This window comes from Bacillus rossius, chromosome 5 (genome assembly GCF_032445375.1).
Source record: "Bacillus rossius redtenbacheri isolate Brsri chromosome 5, Brsri_v3, whole genome shotgun sequence".
Classification (NCBI taxonomy): Eukaryota; Metazoa; Arthropoda; class Insecta; order Phasmatodea; family Bacillidae; genus Bacillus; species Bacillus rossius.
This window is the reverse complement of record NC_086333.1, coordinates 2193215-2220439: the sequence shown is the minus strand read 5'-3', so window position 1 is coordinate 2220439 and position 27225 is coordinate 2193215. Positions and strand designations below refer to the sequence as shown.

The following is a 27225-nucleotide window of genomic DNA, read 5'->3' as shown; positions in this document are numbered from 1 at the left end:
AAATCCTGCCTTGACAACCAATATTGGCATACAAGAAACAATAGTTAGCATCTGCAATCCCCATTAAAACAATGCTGAATGACCCCTTGTAATTAAAAAATGAACTGCCACTGTTCTATGGGCTCTGAAGTACTATATGTTTTCCATCCACGGCTCCGATACAGTGTGGGTAGTTCCAGCTTCTTTCAAAATCATGAGCTATTACCTTCCACTTATCTTCATTTGGTGGGATCTGTAAAACAAATCAAGGTAACGTATTTGTATTTCATGGACACAAATGAGCTCTAATGAGTATTTCTTACTTTTTTAGGAAGAAGACGATGTGGCATCTGATACATCTGAGAGTCAGCACAATGTTCCACCAACTCCCAGTCAACATATACAACCTGATGATGCAACAACTTTGTCAAGTAATGATGGAAGTGATAAACAGTTTATTTTACCCAGTAAGAGAGTTAAAAGGAGTAAACACGCGTCACCCTATTCTAAACGTGAAGAAGCATATGCTGTATTACAGCAAGCAATGAAGAGGGATGAATGTACAACATATGGTGAACATGTCGGTAATAAACTGCGGGATCTACAGCCTACAGCAAGGACCCTTGTAAAACATCTGATCAACAACATACTGTTTGAAGCAGCTATGGGAAAGTACAATAATGTTGGGTCATCCCCTTCATATCATGGGAATATGGCGACTGCTTCCACGAGTACAAGCAGTTACCATAGGCGTGCCTACAGGGGGGGCCAGGTGGGCCATGGCCCCCCCTAATGTAATCACTCAGATCGGCATTTTCTCTAATGCGTTCGTTAATATTCGTATATTCCTGGCACTGTGACACTCAAACTGTGCAAGTATTGCCAGATAAATAAAAATGCTTGCCAGTTTGTTTAACTTACAATTGCCTGGATATCATTTTATTTCTGTTAATTGGAAAACAACTTAAAATTATGATAGTTCAAGCTGTTGTGAGAAAGTTACCTTGACTTTTTTGCGTGTTCGTTACCATAACTTTGGATTAACTTGAACGTTATTAAATACAGTAGAATGTTTCTAAAAATTTATTTTTGTAATCAAAACTGTTCTAAATTTGTTGAGTCTATTAAATTTAGTAATTGATTGAAAAAAAATAGGTTGCTTTGCAGGTTTTTAATATTTGTGTTTGTGATTGTAATCAGAACTTTGAGATAACGTTTGCGTTAACGTAATTTCGTAGAATTTATTACCATGTAAATGAAAATCTTTTGCAGGTTTGTTAAAATGTGTGTTTTTAATAAGACCTTTATGTTTTTAAAATTTGATGAATTGATCATTGTCAAACAAGGTCAGTTGAAAATTCAAGCTATTGTGGTTTAAAAAACATGTACCTTTTGAGTGTCGTCTGTGTCATCTAGAATTTTGATTTAATTTCTTTTACGATAATGTATGTATTTCAAAGCAAAAAAAAAATTTAAGAGGTTTGTTAAAGTTCTGTTGTCTGAATTGCTGTGTTTGCATTCACTAAAAAGAAGTTCATTTCAAGGTAGATCTGGACCAAGCTATTGGAAAATTCGAGGGGGGGAAAATGTGTAAGTACCCTTTAAACATTGTCTATGGGAAAAAAACATTTTGAAGATTGTTATAATTATACGGATATAAATATTAACTAGTAAACACATCTCGTTGATACTGCACAAAAATATAAACAAGTGAATGAGTGAATGTATTTCGGCTATTTAACATTCTAAATTAAGCTTCTGATTTAAATTTTAGCAGGGCCCCCCCTAAGGGAAATATCTGGGTACGCCTATGGCAGTTACTTATCTCGTCCTACTTCTATTGACACACCGTCTTCCAGAGCTACAAGTGACAGCAAAGAACAACCAATTGTTTCTGAGTTTACAGTACGTTCAGAATTTTTGAAACTTTCATAAATAAATTAATGTTCACTAACTGATTATGTATTTGTCACTTAAGGTTTAATATGTAAGCTACTATGTCATTTCCTTGAATACATAACTAACGATATACGTTATTCACTAACCTTTCTTCACTGCTATAAATAAACATTACTTATAACGAAACTTAACTTTACAAAATCTTGCAGAATGTCGATAAAGGCTCTGCATACTTCTGGTATTATGCGACAAATACTTGGGATTGAAATTCTGAAGAGATACATAAGTGAAGCATAACTATCTCCAGTAACTAGGTATCTCAAAGTAAACAGTACTCTCACTTGAACTGATATCACATCACGACAGATGGTGTCTGCTTTTTTCACCCAAGGGGTCACCTTTTCGACTAGGTAGTCAAAATCTTGCCTGCTCATAAGTGTGAAATTTTTGAACATACTACCGTCATTTGAAATAAGTTTTTCGAAAAATTCCTTGCGATTTTCACTACTTTTAACAAATAAATTTCTCATCCACCACCTAGGCTTCTTCCGTTTTCTTCTTTTATAAGGCAAAAGGAAATTAGCCTTTTTGTAAAAATTTTTTTTGGTGAATGTAATTTTTTTTCCCTGACCTTTCCAGGCTAGTAAAATTCCCTGACAATTCCCGGTTTTCCCGCCCTGTCGCCACCTTGCAAATGCTTCACCAAACACGCACAAGCACCAATGCAGACCACAAGGTCCAAGCTCCTGACTCGAGCACGGTTGGAACTTTCTGCCCCTGACAAACTATTCTTCCGCACAATCCTCCTTGTCCTGCATTACGTCCAGCGGAACTACTTTGCTCCTGTGCCTAGCAATGCTACCAGGAATCGTCAAGAGGAACTTCCAAAAAAATTAATTCTGCTCAATAAAGAAGCAGTTCTTTACACATGCAAAAAATTAATTTAAGGAATTATAATGCCTACCCTGTTACGTGTGTTTCTCAAATGAGTGTGGATTTTACTTAATGAAATATACAAATTGTTTGACAAAAATTTAATAATGAAATTTAAACATCACAAAAATAAAACACATGAACCAATTTCTTTACAAGGTTATTATCTTCAAAACTTAGCACACATTTGGTCAATTAGAACACATTAAGTACACATGTCTATGGAACTTAAACATTAATGATTCTCTGTTCTGAAATTCATGTAGTAAAACAATTGCATTGAGTCCTGTTGTGGTTACTGGCTATCAAACATGTCTAGCAGTACACTGTCAGTGAGGTGTTGGTGAACTAACCATTCTTACCTGGCAGTTCAGCACTAAACAAAGTTAGCCCTGGACAGTCCAAGTGCAAGCTTGAAACTCACTCCATAACGTGCCACACTTCATCAGACAATACTCTATGTGCGTGGTCTTGCCAGGGGCTGTCAAAAAGTATTGCCATGGTGTATATGTAGCACAATTGTCCCTTTATAATGTTATCCTGATTTTTTTTTAAATTTTATATTAATGATTGGCAATTTTTCCAATGACAAGATGTTTTGTGAAAAAATAACTATAGTATACACAGTATCTTTACAAAACAAATAAACTACCGTATTTACTTGTGTAAAGGCGCCCCCTTTTTCTTCTTCCAAATTTTCGACTCCAAATTAAGGGGAGGGGGCCTATATGCGAATTTGGAGGAAAAAATAGATTTTTTTTTTTCAGGTATGAAAAACTAACATTTAATAAAAGCAGAATGAAATACCACCACAACTTATTTAAACGCCAATTAAATTTTGATGAAATGAAACAGCTGGCGGAACGACTGTCAAGTCATGCCTCTTTGTTCTAATGAGGGAGGGTGGGGGAGGCAGCGACACGGCAGGAGGGAGAGAGAAGCAGCGAGTCCGCAGGGGGTAGTGGCAGCGGTGCGCCAGGAGGGGAGAGAGGCAGAGGCGTGGCTTAACCTCCCTCCTGCCAGCCAGCCAACCAGACACCACTTCCCTTCCTCCACTTCCCATCTTCTTCTCCGACAACACTGCACATCAAAACAAACGCGCGAGTCCAGCTTTCTTTAGTCCGACGCCACAGTTCGCGACCGCCCCACTTACACGATCATATTACACAGCCACAATGAGTGCTAACTGGCAGCACGACGGGAAACGGCATAAGCCGCCCCCAAAAGACCAGACCTGACCAAACCAATGCGGACTAAAAGTCCAAGTGCCCCACCCCTTGCATGGTAGAACTTCTACCACGCCCCACTCTTCTTCCAGGACCATCCTATTCCTGTAATCCACCTGCTTGTAATAATGCATGACCTTTGCATCCCAAATGTATGTGCCCAGGGTTTTCCCTCTGTCTATGGAGGTTTTACCTGGGCCCAACTTATCTAGTTTTAGTCTAGAATTAAGAGTGAGGGGAGATAGCCATGGCGAAAATGTCTGCCATGGCTGGCCAATCCCCTCCTAGCACATGATGCACGTGACCTTCTCAGCATGGTTAAAAACCCGCATGTTTAGAGCGTATAGGGCTTGCCCTGAGCCGCACTTAGAGTCTTCCGTACCTAGAACCCTCCCTTACACACATAGTTTTAACTTAGGTTAGGAAAAAAAAAAAAAAAAAAAAAACCAAGCTTTTTTTTATCTTTATGTCGTTTGAGATACGACTAACTGCGTACGTCTGTCACGCCTCACGACAGTCCTACTGAGAGCGGACAAACTATAATGCCAGTCTCTGTATCACTGCCGCTCACAATACATGGCTTGCTGTTTGATGCATGCCAAGCTGCCCTGCCCTCAGATAAACCCAGAAAAACACGTTTTTAAATTTTTTTCTCAAAAAGGAGGGGGGAGTATACGCGGGCGGGGCCTTTACGTGAGCAAATACGGCATACCTATGCCCAAATATTTCAAATAAAAAAAAAACCTGTTTCCTGAAAATCTTGAGAGCATTGAACCTCACGTGGTGGTTACTCCTGTATTCAGATTCACGGATTATGCCAACTATGGTAGGAATTTTTTTTTTAAACATCTATTTTTAGGGCAAAATCTATGGGATTGTTTAAATCAAAAAAATACAGCATAAGACTGCCACTTCAAAAAGGGTAAATAATTTTAGTACTTTTCATGAATGAGTTTTTATAAACATTAACAAATAAATGCAGAAACAGCCACTGAGTGTTGAAATAGGCAGTCTGGTATGTGTAAATTTTCTTTTAAAGACTTTTTTAAACGTTATAACCTTTATCTGTGAGTCGCCGCAGTGTACCGCTAATAAAAATATAGCCAGCGCTAGTTGGTATCATTCATGTTTGGTATAGAGCGTATAGAGCAGGCACACGTAGTCGAATATTGATATCTCGCCGATTGCATGCACTGCCCGCTCTCTGTCAAGTGCCAAGTTAACTACATTTGAGTGTGTACTACAACGATAGTTATGTGTTAGTTCAGGCTCGCATTCGGGTCACAAATTGTTTTTCTATTTAAAGTTGAAGAAAGGTTTTTGTTGCATGACTTAGTATGTAATATGTATAAATTGTTTGGCGTGCTTTTGTATATTCTACTTTTTAAATGAACTTAGTTTCCATGAATGGGTTTGGTTTTTATGAATAACTTTACCTTACAAAAAAATTTTTTCTTCTCATAAAAGTCACATCCCTACTTTTCATACTTGATTTTAGTGTAAAATGTGAGACGATTATGCGATAAAACACTGTAACTTGGGTATTTAATTACACAGATGGTAGGGATTTGTTTTAATGTTCTTGTGAGGTGTATTAGCAGTTCCTATTAACCCTTTTAGTCTATTTGTTCACTGAAGTGGACAATTTATATCTCAATGATACATGGAGTTTATCATACCTTGAATATGTGGATTAAGGAGTACCTACATTCTAGTGGACATCATACTTTATAGCTATGAAATTAATAAATTTTATTTTACTTTTATTAATTATAAAATAATTATACATGCATATTAAATTATAGTGTACTATTATTACCACACAAAAATTAAAAAAAAAAAAAATAAACATTTAGTTACAATAAAAAAATTTAAATACCTAAGGTGTATCTACGGAACTGAAAATGTGTGGCTAAAAGGGTTAAAAGGAGCTCCATTTTCTGGATGGCCATCACAATAAACTCACACCACGTTGCCTTTAAAACTAAATTTTTCCTGTACAGTGGTGCACAATAAAAAAAAACCACAATTTTTCAGACAAATGAATAGAACGCATCAGAACTTGCTTATCACGGATATTGTTTCTCAGGAAAAACACAGCCATATACTGAAATGTTAAACTCCCCCACATTATTACATACTTTTTGCATTGCACTGTTTTAATTTAAAAGTATGTTTCCTGTATTTTCACTCTTTAAATTTTGGAATAGTGACCTTGAGGATGGTTTTATAAAATACTGGAATTGTATGAGAAGGCACGCTACATGCAGTTCTAACAAGTTATTTTTATACCAGTTTAGGATGATGATCAGACTATTCTGCTGTGTTGGACGACATTCATTTACAAGACACGCAACATGTGTGGTGAAATGCTTCTAAATTCTAGTTCCAACTACATCCAGCACTGTCTAACTTTTCCAATATCCCTATGCAAGTGTGTCTGCAAATATCTACTGGATGATCTAAATGAACCTGACAGTTATTTTCGACCGTCCAGAATACCTCACGAGGAAACCGCTCGGTAAGACAGCGTAAAAGTGATGCTGGGAACAGGGGTACTCCCCCCGAAAAGGAAAGAATTTGAAAGGAGGGATCAGCGTCTCCTGGCTGGAGAGTCCACAATGAACAGCAACAGCAAATAAACAGAGAGATGAGTTAACAGTACGGTACATGTTACTAACTCACGCAGTGCCGCTGTCCCACTAGCCAACAGACATCTAATGTGTATTCGTGCTGACACCTTCACCATGCTCCAGATAGCAAGATGGCTTTGGCAGCCATCTTACACCTGTTCAAGTACACCATTCAAGTTAACATGATATAACCAGTCAAATTATTCACGAACTCAACATACGTAAACTTGAAGAAATATTTCATGCAGACATGTCATATTCATCTTCGTTCACATTTGCACTCATGGTGATCAGTCTTTAACAACATTTGAAAGGCATATTGTAAGCTAACACATGCATTCTCTGATGACCATCAAGTTTTGTACTATTAATAGTAAATGTTTCACACTGCCATCAACGAGAAAATGTTACAACTTCAGTAAAATTGCCTACTTTACACCAAACAGATTTTACAAACATTAAATTAAATGGTTACAGGTAGGGACGTGCAAACAGCTAGAGTTGAGTCCCAAATCGAAACTCAATACAATGTATAAAAAAATTAAAATATTTTATTTTGTCAATTACAGTGTTAGAAATTGGAATTCAAGAATCAAACATTGAAACCATTGATTCGGATCATTTTATGTTAAAATCGCAAACAAATCTTTAATATGACAATTAAGTTGCCTCAAAAGAAGCACAGCCATGGCAATGTCTATAAACATCAGGATATCTGTTAGCATGACTTGATGTAAGCTTTTGGACATACGCCATTGCTAAGCACATGTATGTCTGTAGAAGAAAACTACAAAAAACCAAAAGACAAAAATCACAAATTAAGCAAAAATTGCTGTTGTCAACAGGATATTTACACCACATAATATTCCGTAACAGTAATATGGTCAACAAACAAAAAGAAACAAAGAAAAATGGACTTAAAGAACGAAAAAAAAAACACAAATTATGAATTGAACCCCAAAAAAAATTAAAGCACAACAGTTGAAACGAGACAAAAACACAACAAAACGAAAAGACGAAACAAACACAATAGTTTTCCAAAACAGAAACAAGCCAGCACAACAGTTGAAACGAGACAAAAACACAACAAGACGAAAAGACGAAACAAACACAATACAGGCTGTCTACCGGTCACGGATGTCACGGAAAAGTCACGGAATTGAACACATGGTCACGGATGTCACGGATAAGTCACGAAAGTGGCCATATGGGTGACTATTTTTTCGTAGTAGAAATAATAATTTCTAGTCTATAACTACGGGTGCTTGTTTTGTATTTTTTTCTTTTATCATACGTTAACGCTTAATTTTATATTGAAATTTTCATTCTTTTTTCAACTAGCGGAAACTAACCTACTCTATGTAAACAAATACCGTAATCAAAGAATGTAAACATCAATTATGTTTCGTCATGCAAGTGTCTCGCTTTACGCGGCATGATGGGTAGTGTATCTTTTTGTTGACAATATTGTGCCGCGAGCGTGTGTTGTACGTGATGGCTATGCAGTTAATCGGTAACGTTTTTATGATTGCAGTAAAAGGATATACAATGTAATGTATTGGTTAATTGAAGTTTTCTGCGTAAAAGATTACAGATAAAAAGTATCAAGTGTTTCTGTAAGATTTAGAAGTATTTTCTGGACGTGTGTTTACAAAAAAAAGTTGATTTCTTATCTCAAGTTACATGAAGAGTACGCTTGATACTGAAAAGGAACCATTGCCCATAGTTAATGGTGCCTACAAAACGGCACATACAAAGTTTCTTAGAGCATTGTATCAACTTTTTAAGAATTATCCATCTCGGCGTGCTGCTTATTCTCAGATTACTGGTTCCAGAGTATTTCAAAAAAAAGTTTTGTGCTATGCGGTGGACTGAAAACTCCCCTGTAATCAAGAGATGCCTGGAAATGATTCCATTTCTGAAAAAATACCTAACAGACAAAGAGCTGGAGAAAAACCCTCCCAACACCCAGAACCTTGGCATTGTGAAAAAAGTTTTGTTAGAAGATTCAGTTCTGGAAGCTAAACAGCATTTTTCAGCTATGATTGCGAAAGAGCTGGAAGAATTTCTGACAAATTTCCAGAGAAATTATCCTCTTCTTCCTTTATTTGATGAAAAGAGTCCTCTGAGAAAGAGGATTGTATTGGGCTCATCTTGCTTGTCTCTTTCAGTAATGGTTAGAGACTCGGTTAGAGCTCTTAGAGCTAAAGTTGCCATTCAGGAACTCATCTCACACAATCAGTTGGCACCTGCTGATGGAGAGATTATTCTTAGAGAGTTCACAAGGTTTTGTGAACATCCTGAGGTTTTGAAAGCTGCAAAATGTTTCAACTGGAAAAAGGAAAGCCTTGACAAGTTCATTTTTAATTTGATCAACTCATTTATGCAAGATGCATATGTTCAATTAATCCTATTTTTCCAACGCTTCTTGATTTGTTTCCATGGAAATGCAGCGGTAGAGAGAAGTTTCTATTTTAACAAAGATTGTTTGGTTGAAAATCTTAAAAGAGAAATCTTTTGTAGCGCAAAGACTGGTTCATGATCATATATTTTCACTTCCAGGTGAGTATTTTAACTTTGGACTAATTTGTTTTGGGCTAGGGTGGGAGTACTTACAATTCAGATTGTGTTATATTGCAGTACAGTTACCTAATATGTTTTACTTAACTATTTTAATTATTGATTAATTTGGTTTTTCAAGAGGGCATTTCTTCTCTTGCGGATCAGATTACAAAAAAATATGATTTTGGAATTTCGCAATGCCTCAGCAAGACGGAAGGAAGACCTAAGAAGGAAACATAACGAACAGGATGAGGTGTTAAATGCAGGAAAAAGAGCTGCACATGAAATCAAATTACTCGAAATGAAAAAGGAAAAATTGCTTGAAGAAAAAAAAGGAGAATTATTAGAAATAGAGAATGAATTGATAAAACTCAATAAAAGTGTATAAACTGTTTTTAGTGTTGGTAAATAGCCTAATATAGAATATTTAGGTTAGATGATAGTGCATAACCTTGAAAAATTTTCAGTCATAAATTTTTTTTAAAAGGTCCCAAAAAGTCACTGATTTTTGCTTTTGGGACTTGGTATACACCCTGCAATAGTTCTGTTTTGAAAAACTATTGTGTTTGTTTCGTCTTTTCGTCTTGTGTTTTTGTCTCGTTTCAACTGTTGTGCTGGCTTGTTTTCTGTTTTGGAAAACTATTGTGTTTGTTTCATCTTTTCGTTTTGTTGTGTTTTTGTCTCATTTCAACTGCTGTGCTGAATTTTTTTGGGGTTAAATTCATCATTTGTGGTGGTTTTTTCATTCTCTAAGTCCATTTTTCTTTGTTTGTTGACCATATTACTGTTATGGAATATCCTGTTGACAACAGCAATTTTTGCTTAATTTGTGTTTTTTGTCTTTTGGTTTTTTGTAGTTTTCTTCTACAGACATACATGTGCTTAGCAATGGCGTATGTCCAAAAGCTTACATCAAGTCATGCACTCCCATTGCACAAATCTTTCAAAGATAATATCTGTTAGCATCAAAGGTAAGTTAAATAACTAAATAAATCTGATTTATAAAATTGTATACCACAATTAAAATATATATTTTTTTATATAAAATTGGAACACACAAACATATGTACATATTACTGGCAACTGGACTTAAAAACCTTTAACAGGATCTCAAATCAAACTCAATTCATTATGATGTGTTCTCACATCTCTATTTTCACAGGCTTTAAATATACAGAATTTAATTCCCTAACATATTGTATTACATCTGCCACATTTCAAGATGTGTGCAATATGGTCCAAGGATGGCTTATAGTGTTATAGCTAGACAAGATTTTGCAATTTTATTTTTAGCCTAATTTAATTTTAAAACAGGAGATTTTGTTGTTATTGTTTTTTATTCTTATAGATGTATAATAAATTATATAAATATTATAAACTTAAAGAGAATTTTTCAAAAAATATGAAACATGTTTCTTCATATGTATTTACGTAATCAAAAGAGTGTATTTTGGTTTCTGATACATGATGCATTTTAATAATAAAATAATTTTTAATCAGCATGTCTAACATACAAGCACCTACTCAGAATGTATGTGTTTTGAGTTTCTTTTTTAAATATCCTGACTAATTTAATGATTTAAGTTGCATCTGAGTGTTGCATAGTGTATTTAAATGCTTTTCTGTATTATTTCAATGTTATCACAACAAAACACAAAATCTTGTCCCTCATTACAGCCAGAGCACAGAATCCAAGTTCTCACTATTTTGTTTCTGTCCTGGGAACATTAAATACTTCCCCTACACGTCCCTGTGTGCTTCAGCTGGCCAGACTACCTGTGGCAGCGAGTCTCTACCAGCACCCACGACACAGCGCTAACTCCTGCCGTCATTACAAGCTTCATGCATATTTCTGTACAAACTGCCAATGAAGAGGGCCTCACAAAATACTGTACACACCCTTATATTCAAAGCAATAATATGCAGTGAGAAAACAAGGTAAACTCACATTATTGTAAGTAGACTAGAAGGAATATCAACTAATATGTGTTACCACAGCACGTGCTAAAGCAAACTAACATTTACGTGTATACATATGAACAAAACGTCAGCACAAGGGCTTGTACTGCGGCGTCGCAAGCTGCCACTGGACCCCCGGTTCTTCGGCCCACAACACACGGGTTTTAAAACAAGTTGTTGCCGGAGGCTGCAATATGCAACATATTCCACACACACATCCTTATAACTGAGTCACAACTCAAAATTGCACCATGAGAGTGGATCAAGTGCTAGATTAGCTCAAAGACAAGATTTGGTCATGTAAGTGGAATATACTTTAGAACCACAAGTGAGCCATACTTCACGAACAAATGATTAGAAATTCCTTTCGAAACCCTAAACAGTCCTCTCTCACGATTACCAATCCCAAAAACCAACAACACGTCTTTAATATGAGCTAGAAAATCTTTGTTCAAAAAAACAATTACAGTTGTAAAATGTTATAAAGAAGAAAACAACAGGCGACGCAGCACGGAGGCGTATCACGGCTTGCTCTCGACGAGTATCTCGTCGCCGGAGGCCATGTTGTAGCGGTAGAGCTGGCGCGTGGGGAAGCGCATCTCCTCCTGGCAGCCCGGCACGGCCCTCAGGTCCTGGTCCAGGTAGAAGAGGCGCATCTTGGCCGTGCAGATGCCGGAGAACTCCTCCAGCCGGTGCTTGAGCTCCTGCACGGTCTGGTACACGCTGATGCAGCGCACGTCCGCTCGCTCCCCGCACCTGAAGGTGATGCGCACCTTCTTCTTGGGGCTGAGGTCGATGCTGACCAGCGGCTGCAGCTGGCCGTGCACCGACACCAGGTCGCCGTACCTGCGCACACGGTGTGTCACCAGGCGCTGTGTGTTCGTGCTCTTCAACGGGAGTCAACCGCATGCTTACTTCTGGGCTTACTTCACGAGCACAAGTAACACATAACAAGTTGTGTTTACTAACTAGATTTACAATCAACTGCAAGTAATAAAATCACTCTGGTACATTGTGTGTATATACCCAGGTCACTGCTACCCACTTTGTAAGTAACTTTATTAAAGATGACGTTTTCACAATCACTTATGATAAATGGTTAAGTTTTTCTGATATGATGTAAATAAATAGCAACTGTTTATCCTTTTTGAGAAGTTTGTGCATTTGCAACAGGATTTATCGACCGAGTTTACATTTATTTCATGTATGCAGGTGTTTCTGAAATTTTTTCTACTTTCTTGTGAAAAGGTCATTTGAAAATTTTTTTTATATATTTTTTTTTCTTGGCTGGTTAAGATTTTGTGTGTGTATGTAATTTTATATTATATTATTTACTATGGTTCTTTGACTGAAAAAAAATCTGCTGCATTGTGACAGTAAATTACACTAGTGTTAGAGTGAGAGTGACAAACAAGAGGTAGGAGATGCCCTGAAGTGCAAGAGAGACATAAATGGCAGTCCCCACCGAGTGTGGGAACTCAAGGACAAATGTAGCATCAGAATTAGAAAGACACAGAAAGGAAAGTTCCTGGTTTATGTGTGTGTGTGTATATATACACACACACACACACACCCATACGTATGCAGGGCCTTTTTGAGGACTCCTTATACTATTCCATAAATAGAGGTGTAATGCCCCACTATGAAGTGTACCCACTTTACTATGGCAATACATGAGCCCCTTCACAGTTACAGATTAATAATTCTCTCTGTCATGCGCTTCTAAATCTTTAATGGGCGCCAGTACCCGAAGGTACCCAACTTAATTATTTATTAAATAGAAAAATAAGTTTAATACTAATTATAATATGTTTATTATTTAACATAAAAAAATAAATGACAAACAAGTTGCTTACACTTGTGAATAAAAGGAAAATAGCATATTATTTAGCTGATAAAATTACGTTGGGCACAACAGATACAAAAGTTCATTGATTAGGAGATAAAAAAATTAATTTAGCTAGTTCAGTATTGTCAATGAAATTCAAAATCTTTCAAGATCTCTGAGTGAAGTCATACAAGACATTAATTGTGCCATAATTCCAAGAAAACTAGAGGCTTTAATATTATTCAAAGACAATTGACTTAAAATAATTAGCACAATCAGACAGCAGATGGTCACTAACACAATTCGTGCTATGATTCGGTGACGCGGCAGTTCAGTATTTAACATAGCATATAGTCATACCTAATATTTGACGATATATGGTTTTCAGATAGAGCCCCAATATAACCAATACTCTCAGAGCTTCACTGAAGCTCGGGGCGTATTTTTCTCGCCAATACGAGAATTATGAGCATTATGCTGGCATTTCATTCCAAAATCGGCAACAATTTTTAGTGTTTCGACACGTATAGGCATGTGCAGTTCCCACGGATTGTAATTATTTAAAATTCACTATACTTTAAGAAAACTGTAAATTACAGGAAAATGTGTAAATAGTAAGAACATAAATACAAAGTTTTGTAAAATTTTTGCATACTAGTCGCACATCATTGGACATGTAAAATATGTATTAAGTTTAAAAAATAACTGTCAAGTCTCGTCTGGTCGGGTACAATGAAATCTATCTTCTAGCATTTCAGGTTTTCCTGTCTCTGTACATCTCTAGAGAAAAATCATTTTCCCGAAGTTCGGGGACGTCTCTATCTCCGACTTTTATTCCGAGTTTCAGTAGCCTGTTAACCTCAAGTTTACTTATTAAAACTACATAGCGGAATTTTATAGTACAAGAAGTTGGTTAAATTGCTATGATAGCAATACAAAGAGTCTTCAGTATTACAATAGGAAAGGCGTGTCTTCCTCACCGCTCCGGTCGGTCCGACTCAGGTTTGTCCATGTAGTGCCGTATGAACGCCCTCTCCGCATCTTCCCTCTCTTCGTCCGTGATGACTCCTCCCCCATTCAGGACCTCGACGTTGGGCAGCCGTGCGATGAGCAGCTGCCTCCTCTCCTGCTCTGTGTAATCCTGCGGCACATTCACACAGTTCACACAATACCACTGAACAAGCAATACTAGCGTTTTCTGAGATACGCTCTTTATCATTTTATTTAAATTCAAAGAAAAATGTTTTTGGGGGCAGAAAATTGTTCTGCCTAGGTCCCAACTACATAACATAATATAGTTTTATTGCACATTTTTGTATTAAACTATGGAAACACAATAGTAAAACACATATTTTACCAAAGAGATGTGCATAAAACTGAGACACTATACCACGTACAGCTCCTCATGAGAATGTATAGGTAATGTTGTATGTATACGTATTATTTTTTGAAGTGAAACCATTTTACAGCCGGTAGTTACAGGATAACAGAAGTGAGTTGGTAACAAAGTTAACGTGTATAGCAAATAGTGGTCTATGGCATGGGATTTAAAAAAAAGATTTGTTGCAACGTCCTTACAGCCGGTTACAGATGGCAGCAGCAGTCTATGATTTTGTCTTTTTTCAAATACTTTTATTTATGTGCTTACACATATTTTTTTTAAGTATTGATCATTTTTTAATTTGCAGATGTGTGGTCATGTAATTTTCTTTTGTATTTTTTTGCCATGGTTCTTTGTTTGAAAACAAACTTATGCAATAACTTGCTAGTTACATAATAATTAGAGAGAGAAAAAAGTTCTGGTTGTGTGAATAATACTCTGGATCTAGTCAAGTGCTGTTGCTATGTGCACTGGTTGGCTGATATTTTTCCATGTAATTTTGTGATTGGATGGAGATTATGTCACATGAGAGCTCTTTGTCCTCCTCAGGAAGAAGGGAGACCATAACGTTAGTCAGCGTTTGTACGGGGAACCGATAGGTTGAATGTTCGGTGGTGGCTCACAACTAATATATTAATGCGGTAAAGTGAGAATTTTGCAACTGTGTTTAGGGCTGTACAGTTTATATTTAACCTTTATTCGTTTTTTTTGGTACTTTAAATTAGAATTTGTTCAACTACAGTCGTCGGTAATAGCCCAAAGCAATGCTTGGGTAACTTTGCTGTTGTTCCAAGGACTGAGTTCTTCGACTTGTACCATGAGTGTTGCAAGCAACCACGGAATTCACTTGGGAACATTCTTTAATATGCATTTTACAGTACCTACGAACAGTAAATTTGTGTTTTGGAGGCAATGAAGATGTTTTGTGCTACCTACTTGTATCTTTGACATGAGCTTGTTTTGTGGTCGGAAGATGGCGGCCATTGTACCTGTGAATGACCTAATAGATAAATAAAAAAACCATAAAAACATTTTGTGTCCAAGAGAAGTTAGTTCAGTAATCAATCATCAAGAGTAACATTGACGTCAGCCCCAGGAGCCTCCTTTCCCCTCGCCGCCGTCCCAGTTTCCTCACTGGCATTCGTACTGTCACGAAACTACGTAGTCGTGCGTTTGAATAGCATGCCACAAACTACCACAAGAGGGCGCTATGTTAATCCCCCCCCCCCGTCAATTTGTGTCGCCACTGACAGGCGGGAGGGTTTTGTTTCTGTTCAATATGTAATTTTATTTGTTTAATATAAAGTATAAAGACGTTGCCAGGCGGACTAGAGCGGACCCGAACGTAAGCCAAAGTCAGCCTCTTTTATTTTAATCTAATAAATTGATAACTGTTTGTTTAGTAATAGCAGAGCCAAGGGAGAGCATTCCATAATTATAAAAGGTTTTTTTTATTTGTCCTATGTAAGATTTCATAAGAGCGTAACGGTAATCTGGCCAGGCGGGAAGGTGCCATGATGTCCCGGGAGAGCCCAGCGCTCGGCCGCCAACGACCGAGGTAAGACGCAGCCTCCCACACCCGGGGACTGTGATCCGTAGTTCTGCTTTATCTTTAACCATCATCCCCAGGGCTTGCCTCAGTCGAGGGACTGTTTCATTAAATCTTTCTCAGCTCTTAAACACACTCCTTTTAAACACATACTACGTAATTGCTTTGTGCAGCCCCGTGCGTGGGTCTCACTACCCTACATGGATCGAGTGCCTTGGGCCTGCGAACTGCATCATCTGGAAGCTGTGTATGGGAGCGCGTGTATGAAACAACCTAACTTCTTTTCTTTGACCGACCACTGTGAGCCGAAGGCCTCACCTCGAAGAGAGGACAGCCGGAGAGACGCAGCTGGCGCAGGGCGGGGAAGCGACTCAGGCGCTCCACTTCGCTCCAGGAGCTCAGCAGGCAGTTGTTGAGGTTGAGGAAGTGCAGGCGCGCGAAGCAGGCGTGCGGGCAGGTGACGCACTGGCACAGCTCGCTCTCGCTCTCGGTGCGGCCCCCGGGGGACGCCTCCCGCTCCTCGGGCACGTCCAGGGACGCCAGGGGGCAGTCGGCCAGCACCAGGGACTCCAGCTCGGGGAACACAGCCCCCAGCTTGCACACCTCCAGCCACGTGTGCACGGGGTTGCCCATGAAGTGCAGCCGGCGCAGGGTGGCGTAGGGCGCGGGGTCCAGGTCCACGTAGCTGTAGGCGTTGAGGCTGAGGTGGAGCTCTTCCAGGCTGTGACACCATCCCCATCACCCACGTGAGTATACATGAGCACATGTAGAGCCTATTACTGCAACGGGGCTCATGTGCTAAGATGTCCGATGCATGATACAAGCATAAGTATTAACTGCATAATGCTAGAAAAAATAATTCCATGTCTCCACAATAAGCACACATATTTTTCGCACTCAAATATTAACAATATCAGATACGGAGGCTTATTCCCCCTCTTTTTTTCTATTGCATCAATTATCTGAAAATGACTATTAATGGCAGTGACACTTGTTGCACAGTCATTGACTAAAGGTATTTGTTTTTAAAAGAAATCAGAGTCAAATTGTTATGAACGCAGACAGAAATGCGAAGCGCGCTAGGTAAGGAGCTGGCTAGCAGCTCGGCACAGCCACTGACGTCATGCACTATGCCACTCGTGCCTGGCTGCCGGTGCAAGAGTCCGGTATCCCAGAGCAAGTTCTAGTACCCCCAATGCCTCTTGCCCAGAGCAGGAGTCTAACCCCATGTTCATGTGACCACCCACAAGAAGGCACCCCTAACTTATACTGGCAATGCATTCCCTCTGTAGACCTCCAAGATGTATGTTTAATTGTCAGTGTAAAACATTTGATCAGAGGCTTAACCAACCCTTTTTTCATCCATAAATCTGAATGTATGTATTCAAAAAATTTAATAATATATTGTATATTCATAAATATTTTAATATTCCATTCAAGATTTCAAATAAAATCAATTTGTTTATTACTCATTTCCAATAGATACACCAATTGGGACTCATTCACAAAGATTTAACTGAAAAATTGAACTCGTTTGAAGCTAAGATGTATTATTGAGAAATTTAGATTTGTTTTTGCAGCATTATACCTACATTGTTTTTATATTTAACAAATAATCAGTGATTATGGTTTTAAATTTCTAATAATTTTCTTATTTTATGTCTGTAATCAGTTGGATTAACAAAACAATTTTCAATCTTGTGGTTTAAGAAACTGCATTGCTAGCTCAATTTTTTTTGGAATCCTGTGAAGTGCGAAAAAAATTTTCACTGTATGTTAAATTTTGATAGAAAAATATTTGATATTCATGAATAATTTGACATTCAAATTGAATTATAAAAATAGTATTCACAGGAGCCTACCTAATACCTTCGCTGCATCTCTGATCCTAACTTGCCACGTTGCAACTGAATGGAGCGAGACTGTGTGTGGACAGGCGCGAGGTAAGAGGCGAACCACTGTCGAGCCTAGCTCCAGTGAGGAGTGCAAACTGTGGAACTCGACAGACATTGAGTGATTTGTGAATAAACATTTTTAAGTGTAATTGATTGGTGATCAGACAATTTTAAATACAATTATTTAATAGTAATGTAAATATTAGTAATTAATTAAACTGTAATAAAACTTAATTGGGCTATACCTTACGAACCCAGTTCTCCACACATAAGTTCGTAACAATACATTCGAAAAATATATTTTAAAATTACAATATTTGTAATGTTACCAAGTACATTTGTAAATATTTCAAATCACCATAATTTATAATCATATCTATAATATGATATCATAATTTGAACTTAAATATTGCTCCATAAAGCCATTATTCACACAACTCTTGTATCCATGTGCTGAACAGATCTGTGTAACACACATCACATTATACATTGGTAGATAAACAAGGAAACAGTCCTGGCTAATGGCACGGGACCATTACAGCATTTGCCTTGGAGTGGTTTCATGAAACCAAGGAAAATAAAATCTTTATGGCCGAGACTAGGATTAGTACCGGGTCCCTCCCGAATACAAGTCCCAAGTTGTACAGTTGCACCACTTCGCACGGTACAGTATTTGTAACCCATCAACTTAGACACACACATCAAGCTGCACAACATGTCTACCCAGTTAGCATGCAATTTTTATACAAACTAAGTTTTGTATTTCTTGCAGTGGACTGCAGGTTTGAGCATATCTGTAGTAACAACTGCTCTGGGAAACAATCTTAACTATAAAACTAAACTATTTAGCCTACAGTTCACAGGAATGAAAGCCACAACCCGAACAGTTCTGAAGTTTACGGAAGTAAAAGGTTAGTTTAGATTACATTCGGTCAGTGTAATAAATAATAATACTTTGTATTTTTCGGGTTGGGTAGGTTAGTTTAGATTACATTCGGTCAGTGTAATAAATAATAATACTTTGTATTTTTCGGGTTGGGTAGGTTAGTTTAGGTTATCATAACTAAAACTGAAGGTTTATTATGTAAGGTATAGTTATTTAAAATACTTTATGACCACAGAATATATAAATCCTTGCAATATGGTGCTTTTTCATGAGCAAGCTGTAAAATTTGGTCAAATTTGAAACTTTTTGGTTTGGCTCTCATCCCAGTGAAATGTAGGCTTTTCATTTCATTCCACTGGTCACAATACTGTCCCCGTGCAATTTATTTTAAGAGTACCAAAAGATAAAATTAAAATTGACACTGATTATGGCATACAGGTAACATAGAAGTTTTAGTTTTACCTCGGCAGGAGTCTCAGGAGAGTTCTAACACTTTTCCATTCAATCAATGTGCCGTTTAAAACAAGGTTTCTTAAAAATGGAAATATGTTTTGAGTGCTAGTTGTTAATATTTCACTGTGGAGGTTATTGAAGCTCAAGTTCACAAACTTGAGTCTCGGCATGTGAGTTAGGATTCCAAATATCTGGAAAAAAAGATATTTACATCATATATTACCAAATTGTTAAAAACAATTAATTTTGTTTCAAATCCAAACAAAACAAAATAAACTAAAAAATAACATATAGTAAATGGTACAGGTAGTTACTGTGATAAAGACTGCAGACTTTTGCAGCCACTGTCTGGAGTGGCTTGGCTTTTGGGTTGAAGGTGAATATATATCACAGAGGTTTCGGTCGACATATCAGTTGCCATTATCAGCGAGCAGTTACCTACTGAGGTTATTGCAAGTCATCCTGCCTTTAAATACTCTCGCATGAGAGGGGAGTTTTTCCCAATTGGCTGCAGCTGTGGGCCAAGAGCCTTCCTTTCTTCCATTGGCCTGTTGGTTGGCCAATCAGAGCTGGGCTTCTGTGATTGGCTGGGAGTGCTGGCCTCTTCTCTTCTGGTTGGCTGGGCTGTCTGAGCAACCAGAGGCGATGTGTCTTGTTGGATGAACAGCTAGATTTTTGAAGAGTCTGAAGAATCAAGCTTAATTTACTGCTCTATGCTCTACGAAGCTCTCATTCACCCAATACTAACACATGCAGCCTCTGTCCGGGCAACTGCAGCTAAAACACACGTATTAAAGCTGCAGCAAATTCAGAATTAATGCATTTGAATCACTAAATACAACCGACAATACTGCCTTGTAGAAGCATTGCATCACGAAACAGACTCTGAAATTTTGCACGACTTCTACAGCAGAAATATGCAAATCTTTTTACGATAAATGCGTAAATAGAACAAATCTACATGTTTTCTCTCTGGGAAATTATTACTCAGAACAGAAATTCTAACGCCCAAAATTCATACTCGTGCATCGCCCCCCGTGGTTACGCGTGATTGGCTGTTTGAGCCGGCCAACCACAGCGCACACCCGAGGCAGACCCCAACCCAGCCATTGTTGACGGTCAAGAAAATTCTTCTCATAAGGTTAACCTTGCACTCAAACACACAATATAAGCTCAGAGGACAAAAAATTAGTCACCCTGGTGCACACACATAGATCGATCATTAAGCCTGTACAGATGGCACAGCGAACGAGTTCCATGCTCAAACGCACACGCACTGCCTCTACATGAGCATAAGGCAGTAGCGATCAATGAGACATTGATGTTTCAAGCAGACAGTGTACGTCAATATGGGTAGATGCAAGGATGTGACAAAGTAGCAAAAAGGGGCAATCGTGTTTGACCATGCTCATGGCCATACGATGCATGAAGTTGCTGAACTTGTTGGTGTTTCCCAGCGAACTGTTCAACATGTCTACAAACAGTGGTGTACTATATGTGGCCACGAAACATGTCAGAATTGTGGTCGGAAAAATATCAAAATTGAGAGGAGAGGGACCATAGACGTGTTTCACAGCTTTTGAATCGAAATCGCTTAAAACCCAACAGGAATTGCTGCAGTAAGTGAATGAAGGTCCATTCCAACCTGTTAGCAAGAGAACATTATGACAGGAACTGCATACAATATGGAGTCACGTTCGCTCGCAAGAGGCCATTGTTCAAACAGGCACATAAAGCTGCGCGTCTTCAATGGACTAGAAATTATTGAACGTGGACAGTAGCTGACTGGCCGAACGTAATGTGGTCTGACGAATCACGTTTTTGTCTGTATTCCAATGACGCATGTCGCTGAATGCACGGAAGGCCAAATGAAGCATTTCATCCAGGATGTGTAGGTCAGTTAGCCAGGGGTGGGGCTGTGATGTTTTGAGGATGTTTTTCCTATCATGGATTGGGACAGCTCACTGCGGTGACTACCAACATGAACCAGCATGTTTATTCTGGATGATCAGGTGTTGCCTTTCAGTCAACATCTGCATGATTAGAATGCAATTTGATACATCGATTTTTCAAAATGACAACAGCAAAGTTCATCAGGCTGGATGCATATATGCCAGGTTTTATGAACACTCCCCCACCCTAGTACATCTCTAATGGCCTGCAAAATCATCTGACCTAAACCCAATTGAAAATCTGTGGGACATGTTGGAACAGCAGGTAAAACACAGACATCAGCATCCCAGCAGTTTTGTGGAATCGCACGATCAAATCCTCATTGAGTGGCTTAACCTGGATGTGATATACCTGTACAACCTTGTGGACCCACTTTCTAACCAAATCCATGTCAAGTGGTCTAAACATTTTTTTATGACCATCTTCCATCTTGATGAAATTTGGGGTAAGTCAATACCATTACTTAGGAGAATCTTAAACAAAATTTCAGTTTGATTGGCAGTGTAGTCTGGGTTCCAGAGGCTCCTGCACAAAGATGGTCGTCGTAACACCAGCGTGCGCCTGAATAAAATGTCAATTTTGAATTGCTATTGTGGCACAACTACAGCAGCTAGCATCCTGAAAATTGGTAACCTTGGAGACCTTTTTGTGCTCTACACAATGGTAAAAGTATCACTTATTCAAAAGGCTTACCTTTATTGCTAGCACCTCCCAAAGTTGGCAAAAATATTCATTACCTTAAATTTAGAGCTGACTTTTGCTGTCCATAACTTTACAGCAGTGTTGCCTGAATGCCTGTGCTTTGCTAGCTAATCAAGACCATAGCTGCTGTCAGTTTGCCAAAAGAGCAGCTTCTAAGCTTATTAGATTTTGCAGATATTTGCCTCTAAACTAGGGATTTTTGTTTTACCCACTGAATATTACCCTTTTTTAAACTGACATAGCACAAAACTATCTTCTCTGATTGAGTTCTTTCTGGCATGGTTAGAAAGAGCAGCCTTTTTGCTTTAAGAATCATCTTGTTTCATCTTTGTGTCTCAATGTTTAAGGTAAGAAAATTTACTTTAAAAATTGTCCTTTTTTAGCTACTTGACATAGAACGCTGCGACAAAATCAGCATCAAAGATAGTGAATTTCCAACCACTTAAATTATTTGTACTCCTTAAAATGATGAGGTATTAATATACAAGCAAATTTTAATATAAAAGCATAAGCAAACAATTTTTTTATTATTGATCATGTAATAATTGACTAGACGTGAAGGGAAATTGTTTATACTACACATAAATATAAAATGGTGAGGCAAGAAAATTTTCTTGAAAATCACCTTTTGTTTGATTCAACAAAATGGGGTATTTGATGGATCTGACCAGTTGGACAGCAATTATCTAAGACTTAACATATATTAAGAATTATATTACAATTTAATGGTGTACTAAAATATGTGTTCTTTCAGTTACTGACTGTGTTCAAGACTTCTTCCTGTGATGGAGTTAGATCTTTCTATTGAAAGTTTGCAGAAATGCACCATAGGTAATAATGATGATTCACTTTGTCATAATGTATCATTCCATTCACATAAGGCTGGTATAAAATTTGTACGTGAACTGAAAACTGAAAATCAGGACCTTTTGAGTCGACGATGTGGATTAGAATTTGATGAAGCATCAACTGTGTGTCTGCATCATGAAGCACTGCTGCTTAAAAATTTCACATTGGTGCAGAAATCTCGTTGCAACACTTTTGGAAAGATAAACCATTCTGCAAAAAAGAGTCTGCAACCCATTGATGTAAAAACAGCAGACTACTTGACAAGTCTAACCTAAAACCATGTAAAGCCAGGCCAAAACTATGCCCATCCTGCAGAAAGGAAGTGGCAAGCCACCAAGAATCAGCTGCATCTCCATCTTTTACTTCGGATTCGGATGATGAAACTGTAATTTCAGAAAAGGTGAATACAAGTCTAACAGCCATTGGTATTTCTCCTGTAAAAATTCCACGACTGATATTATCATAAGATAATATTACATATGCAAAGAAAAAGCTGGATCAAGAGAAAACAACACTTACAATGCAAATTGCTACCCTTGACCATCTTCACAGCAATGAGATTATAGAGCCAAGGATGCAATGTGAAAATTGTTTAGAATACTACACACTTTTAGAAGGGCTAAAGCAAAAGATGAAATTGGCAAGTACAAGTTATCAAGAAAAACTCCAAATATTGACTCTAGTTCCAGCAAAGTGGTCTATTAAAAAGATAGCAGAAGAATTTGATGTTTCTGAAAGAATGGTGAAGAAAGCAAGGAAGCTGAAAGAAGAAGGTGGTCTGTTGGCAATGCCTGGAAAAAAACAGGGAAAGAAGCTATTGGATGAAATAAAACAAAGAGTAGTTGCGTTTTACGAAGATGATGAATTTACTCGATTGTGCCCTGGAAAGAAGGACTATGTTTCAGTAAGACTCTCAGAAGATACTAAAGTTCAATTGAAAAAGCGACTGATCCTTTGTAACTTGAAGGAATTGTATGCAGAATACCGAACCCGATATGGATCTGAAATAGGATTTTCTAAATTTTGTGAGCTTAGGCCTAAATTGTGCATTACTGTTAGTGCATCTGGGACACATTCAGTTTGTGTATGTACCATTCATCAAAATGTGAAGCTAATGCTGCAAGCCACTCCCATTAAAGATGACTACAAGTGCCTCATCAGTAAGACAGTTTGCAGCTCGGATTCAAAAGATTGCATGCTTCATCGTTGTGAAGAATGTCCACAGACTGAAGAATTGGTAAAATATTTGCTAAAGTATTTTGAAGACAACGACCGTGAAGACACAATTATATACAAGCAGTGGGTGCACACTGATAGGGATACATTGGAATCCAAACAGGACACTATTGAAGATTTCATTGAAGCCTTAGTCAGCAAAATTTTGAAACTTTCTTCCCATCACTACATTGCTAAATTTCAAAGTCACCACCTTAAAGCCACAAAAGAAAATTTGAAACCTGGTGAATTAGTTATATGGATGGATTTTTCCGAAAATTATTCCTTTATTGTACAAGATGCAGTTCAAGGTTTTCATTGGGAAAACAGCCAAGCTACATTGAATACCTTTGTAGTGTACTACAAGAATGCCAACCATTTGCAAAGCATCAGCTTTTCTATTATCAGTGTTGCCTGCAGCATGACACAATCGCTGTGCATGTCTTTTTATGCAAGCTAATAGAGTATCTAAAGACCATTGTTGGTGAAATAGTGCACATATACTACTTCAGTGATGGCTCTGCTGCACAATACAATTACAAGAATTTTATGAATTTGTGCCATCATGAAAACGATTTTAATTGTACTGCCAAGTGGAACTTTTTTGGCACAAGCCATGGGAAGTCACCTTGTGATGGCATTGGTGGAACTATCAAGCGATCAGCAGCACGTGCCAGCCTTCAACGTCCTGTCAACAACCAAATTTTGACACCACAATATCTGTTTAGCTATTGTGTGCAGCAGATCAAAGGGATCAAGTGCTTTTTTATTTCCAAAGAAGAAATTGAAGCAGTTTCCTTACAACAAGAACAAAGGTTTAAAGATGGCCGTACAGTAGCTGGAACCAGGGAAAACCATCACTTTGTACCCATTAATGAAACTACAATTCGTGTTAGCAGAGTTTCAAATGATTCCTCTTCATCATTTTTAGCCCATTTGAACCCATCTGCTGTAGTCAACCCACCAACCCTATCAATCGCAAGTCTTCAGCCTGGCCAATATCTTGCCTGTATTTATGAAAACAAATAGTGGATTGGCAACATTTGTGAAATTTCACTTGAAGAGCATGATTTTCTTATCAACTTCATGCATCCTTATGGAATTGCAAGATAATTTTACTGGCCTCCTAGAAGAGACACCTGCTGGATACCAGAACAGCATATTATTGCCAACATTCCAGCTCCTAATGCTACAGCAATGGGAAGGCAGTACACTTTAACAGAAATGATGCTGGCAAGCATTGAAGATAAATTCCAATCAATTGTAAAACAAATAATAACGTCCACGTTTTCCCATTGGTCATTTCATTATTGTTTACTTGAACAGTGCATCACTCTGGCTTGGCAACCATGAACCCACCACTGGCCTGGGATCCATGGCAAGAAACCCCTGGTGGGCTTGGGAGCCCATGGTAAAGAGACTCACCCGTGGCTGGCCTTGCCTGGCTATCGGGCGTGACCCCTAGGTGATGGGGATATCAATTCATGCTTTTATTGAGAGAAGCATATCTTTTAGAGCATGAATTGGTAGTGGTTCAGCCACCATGGACCAACGCAAGGATTTAATTTTTATAGTATAAACAATTTCCCTTCACGTCTAGTCAATTATTACATGATCAATAATAAAAAAATTGTTTGCTTATGCTTTTATATTAAAATTTGCTTGTATATTAATACCTCATCATTTTAAGGAGTACAAATAATTTAAGTGGTTGGAAATTCACTATCTTTGATGCTGATTTTGTCGCAGCGTTCTATGTCAAGTAGCTAAAAAAGGACAATTTTTAAAGTAAATTTTCTTACCTTAAACATTGAGACACAAAGATGAAACAAGATGATTCTTAAAGCAAAAAGGCTGCTCTTTCTAACCATGCCAGAAAGAACTCAATCAGAGAAGATAGTTTTGTGCTATGTCAGTTTAAAAAAGGGTAATATTCAGTGGGTAAAACAAAAATCCCTAGTTTAGAGGCAAATATCTGCAAAATCTAATAATCTTAGAAGCTGCTCTTTTGGCAAACTGACAGCAGCTATGGTCTTGATTAGCTAGCAAAGCACAGGCATTCAGGCAACACTGCTGTAAAGTTATGGACAGCAAAAGTCAGCTCTAAATTTAAGGTAATGAATATTTTTACCAACTTTGGGAGGTGCTAGCAATAAAGGTAAGCCTTTTGAATAAGTGATACTCTTACCATTGTGTAGAGCACAAAAAGGTCTCCAAGGTTACCAATTTTCAGGATGCTAGCTGCTGTAGTTGTGCCACAATAGCAATTCAAAATTGACATTTTATTCAGGCGCACGCTGGTGTTACGACGACCATCTTTGTGCAGGAGCCTCTGGAACCCAGACTACACTGCCAATCAAACTGAAATTTTGTTTAAGATTCGCCTAAGTAATGGTATTGACTTACCCAAATTTCATCAAGATTGAAGATGGTCACAAAAAATTTTTCTCTCAAATTTAGACCACTTGACATGGAATGACCCAGGTGGTTGTCAAGTTCAGAGGCGTATTTATACAGTATTAAATGATGCTTGTAATGATTTTTCCAGGGGTAACTAATTTTTTGACTGGTCAGCTTAAAATTCTTATTAAACATGTGTTTAACCACATAAAATGATTGATTATAAAGTGATATTAAACCATGACCCTAACTCTAAATAGTCCAAAGCGCACAGGTGAATGAACGGCCCCCTGGCTCACTGCCTGTTGTGTAGGCCTGACTATGTCCGAGGGCAGAACCCACCTGGGAGGCCTCACCTCCAGTGCCAGTTTTTTTTTTTTTTTTTAACTCATAAGATTTTTAATTGCACGCTAAAATATTTACATTCAAATTAAAAACATGGAATAACTCAAATAAAATTTTAATTACATAAGCATACACACACAACACAATGACAGTTTGAACTTAAATTTAGATTATTTCAATAATCATAGGTTTAGGTGTCATACCATACTGTGCTCGCAGATGCATTCAGGGCAGCTATACACAGTTGAAGCTGCCCTTGCCACGGGTGTCATGCTCAGGCCGGCAGTGCAGAGTGTTGGACGCACACCGTAGCGTTAGTTAGGTTCATATGTGCCAAATACTTCTCCCCTTCCTAATTTAAGTAAAGGCTGGCGGGCAGCCTGGCGGGAAATGACAGAATATCGCCCCCAAAAGAACCAGGGTCCCCAAAACCAATGCGGACAGCAATGTCCAAACGCACAAAGCCCCCACATGGTAGACTCTTTTCTACTCTGTCCAACTGTTCTTCCTGAACCATCCCTCTGTTTCCTGTAACCAACCTGCTTGCTTAATGCATGACTTTTGCATCACACATAAAA

General features: G+C 38.0%; 1 protein-coding gene across 1 annotated transcript in view; it reads right to left on the bottom strand.

Annotated features, from left to right (window-relative positions):
• Window positions 1–2897: 2897 nt before the first annotated feature.
• LOC134531549 (tubulin-specific chaperone cofactor E-like protein) overlaps window positions 2898–27225 on the bottom strand; it is a 47980-nt gene continuing 23652 nt past the window's right edge. The window contains exons 3-6 of the mRNA XM_063367241.1: window positions 19193–19374; window positions 16268–16670; window positions 14000–14160; window positions 2898–12037 (exon numbers count right to left, since the gene is read on the bottom strand). Coding sequence (XP_063223311.1) covers window positions 11713–12037; window positions 14000–14160; window positions 16268–16670; window positions 19193–19374 — 1071 coding nt within the window. The 3' untranslated portion in view covers window positions 2898–11712. The remainder of the gene's footprint in view (window positions 12038–13999; window positions 14161–16267; window positions 16671–19192; window positions 19375–27225) is intronic.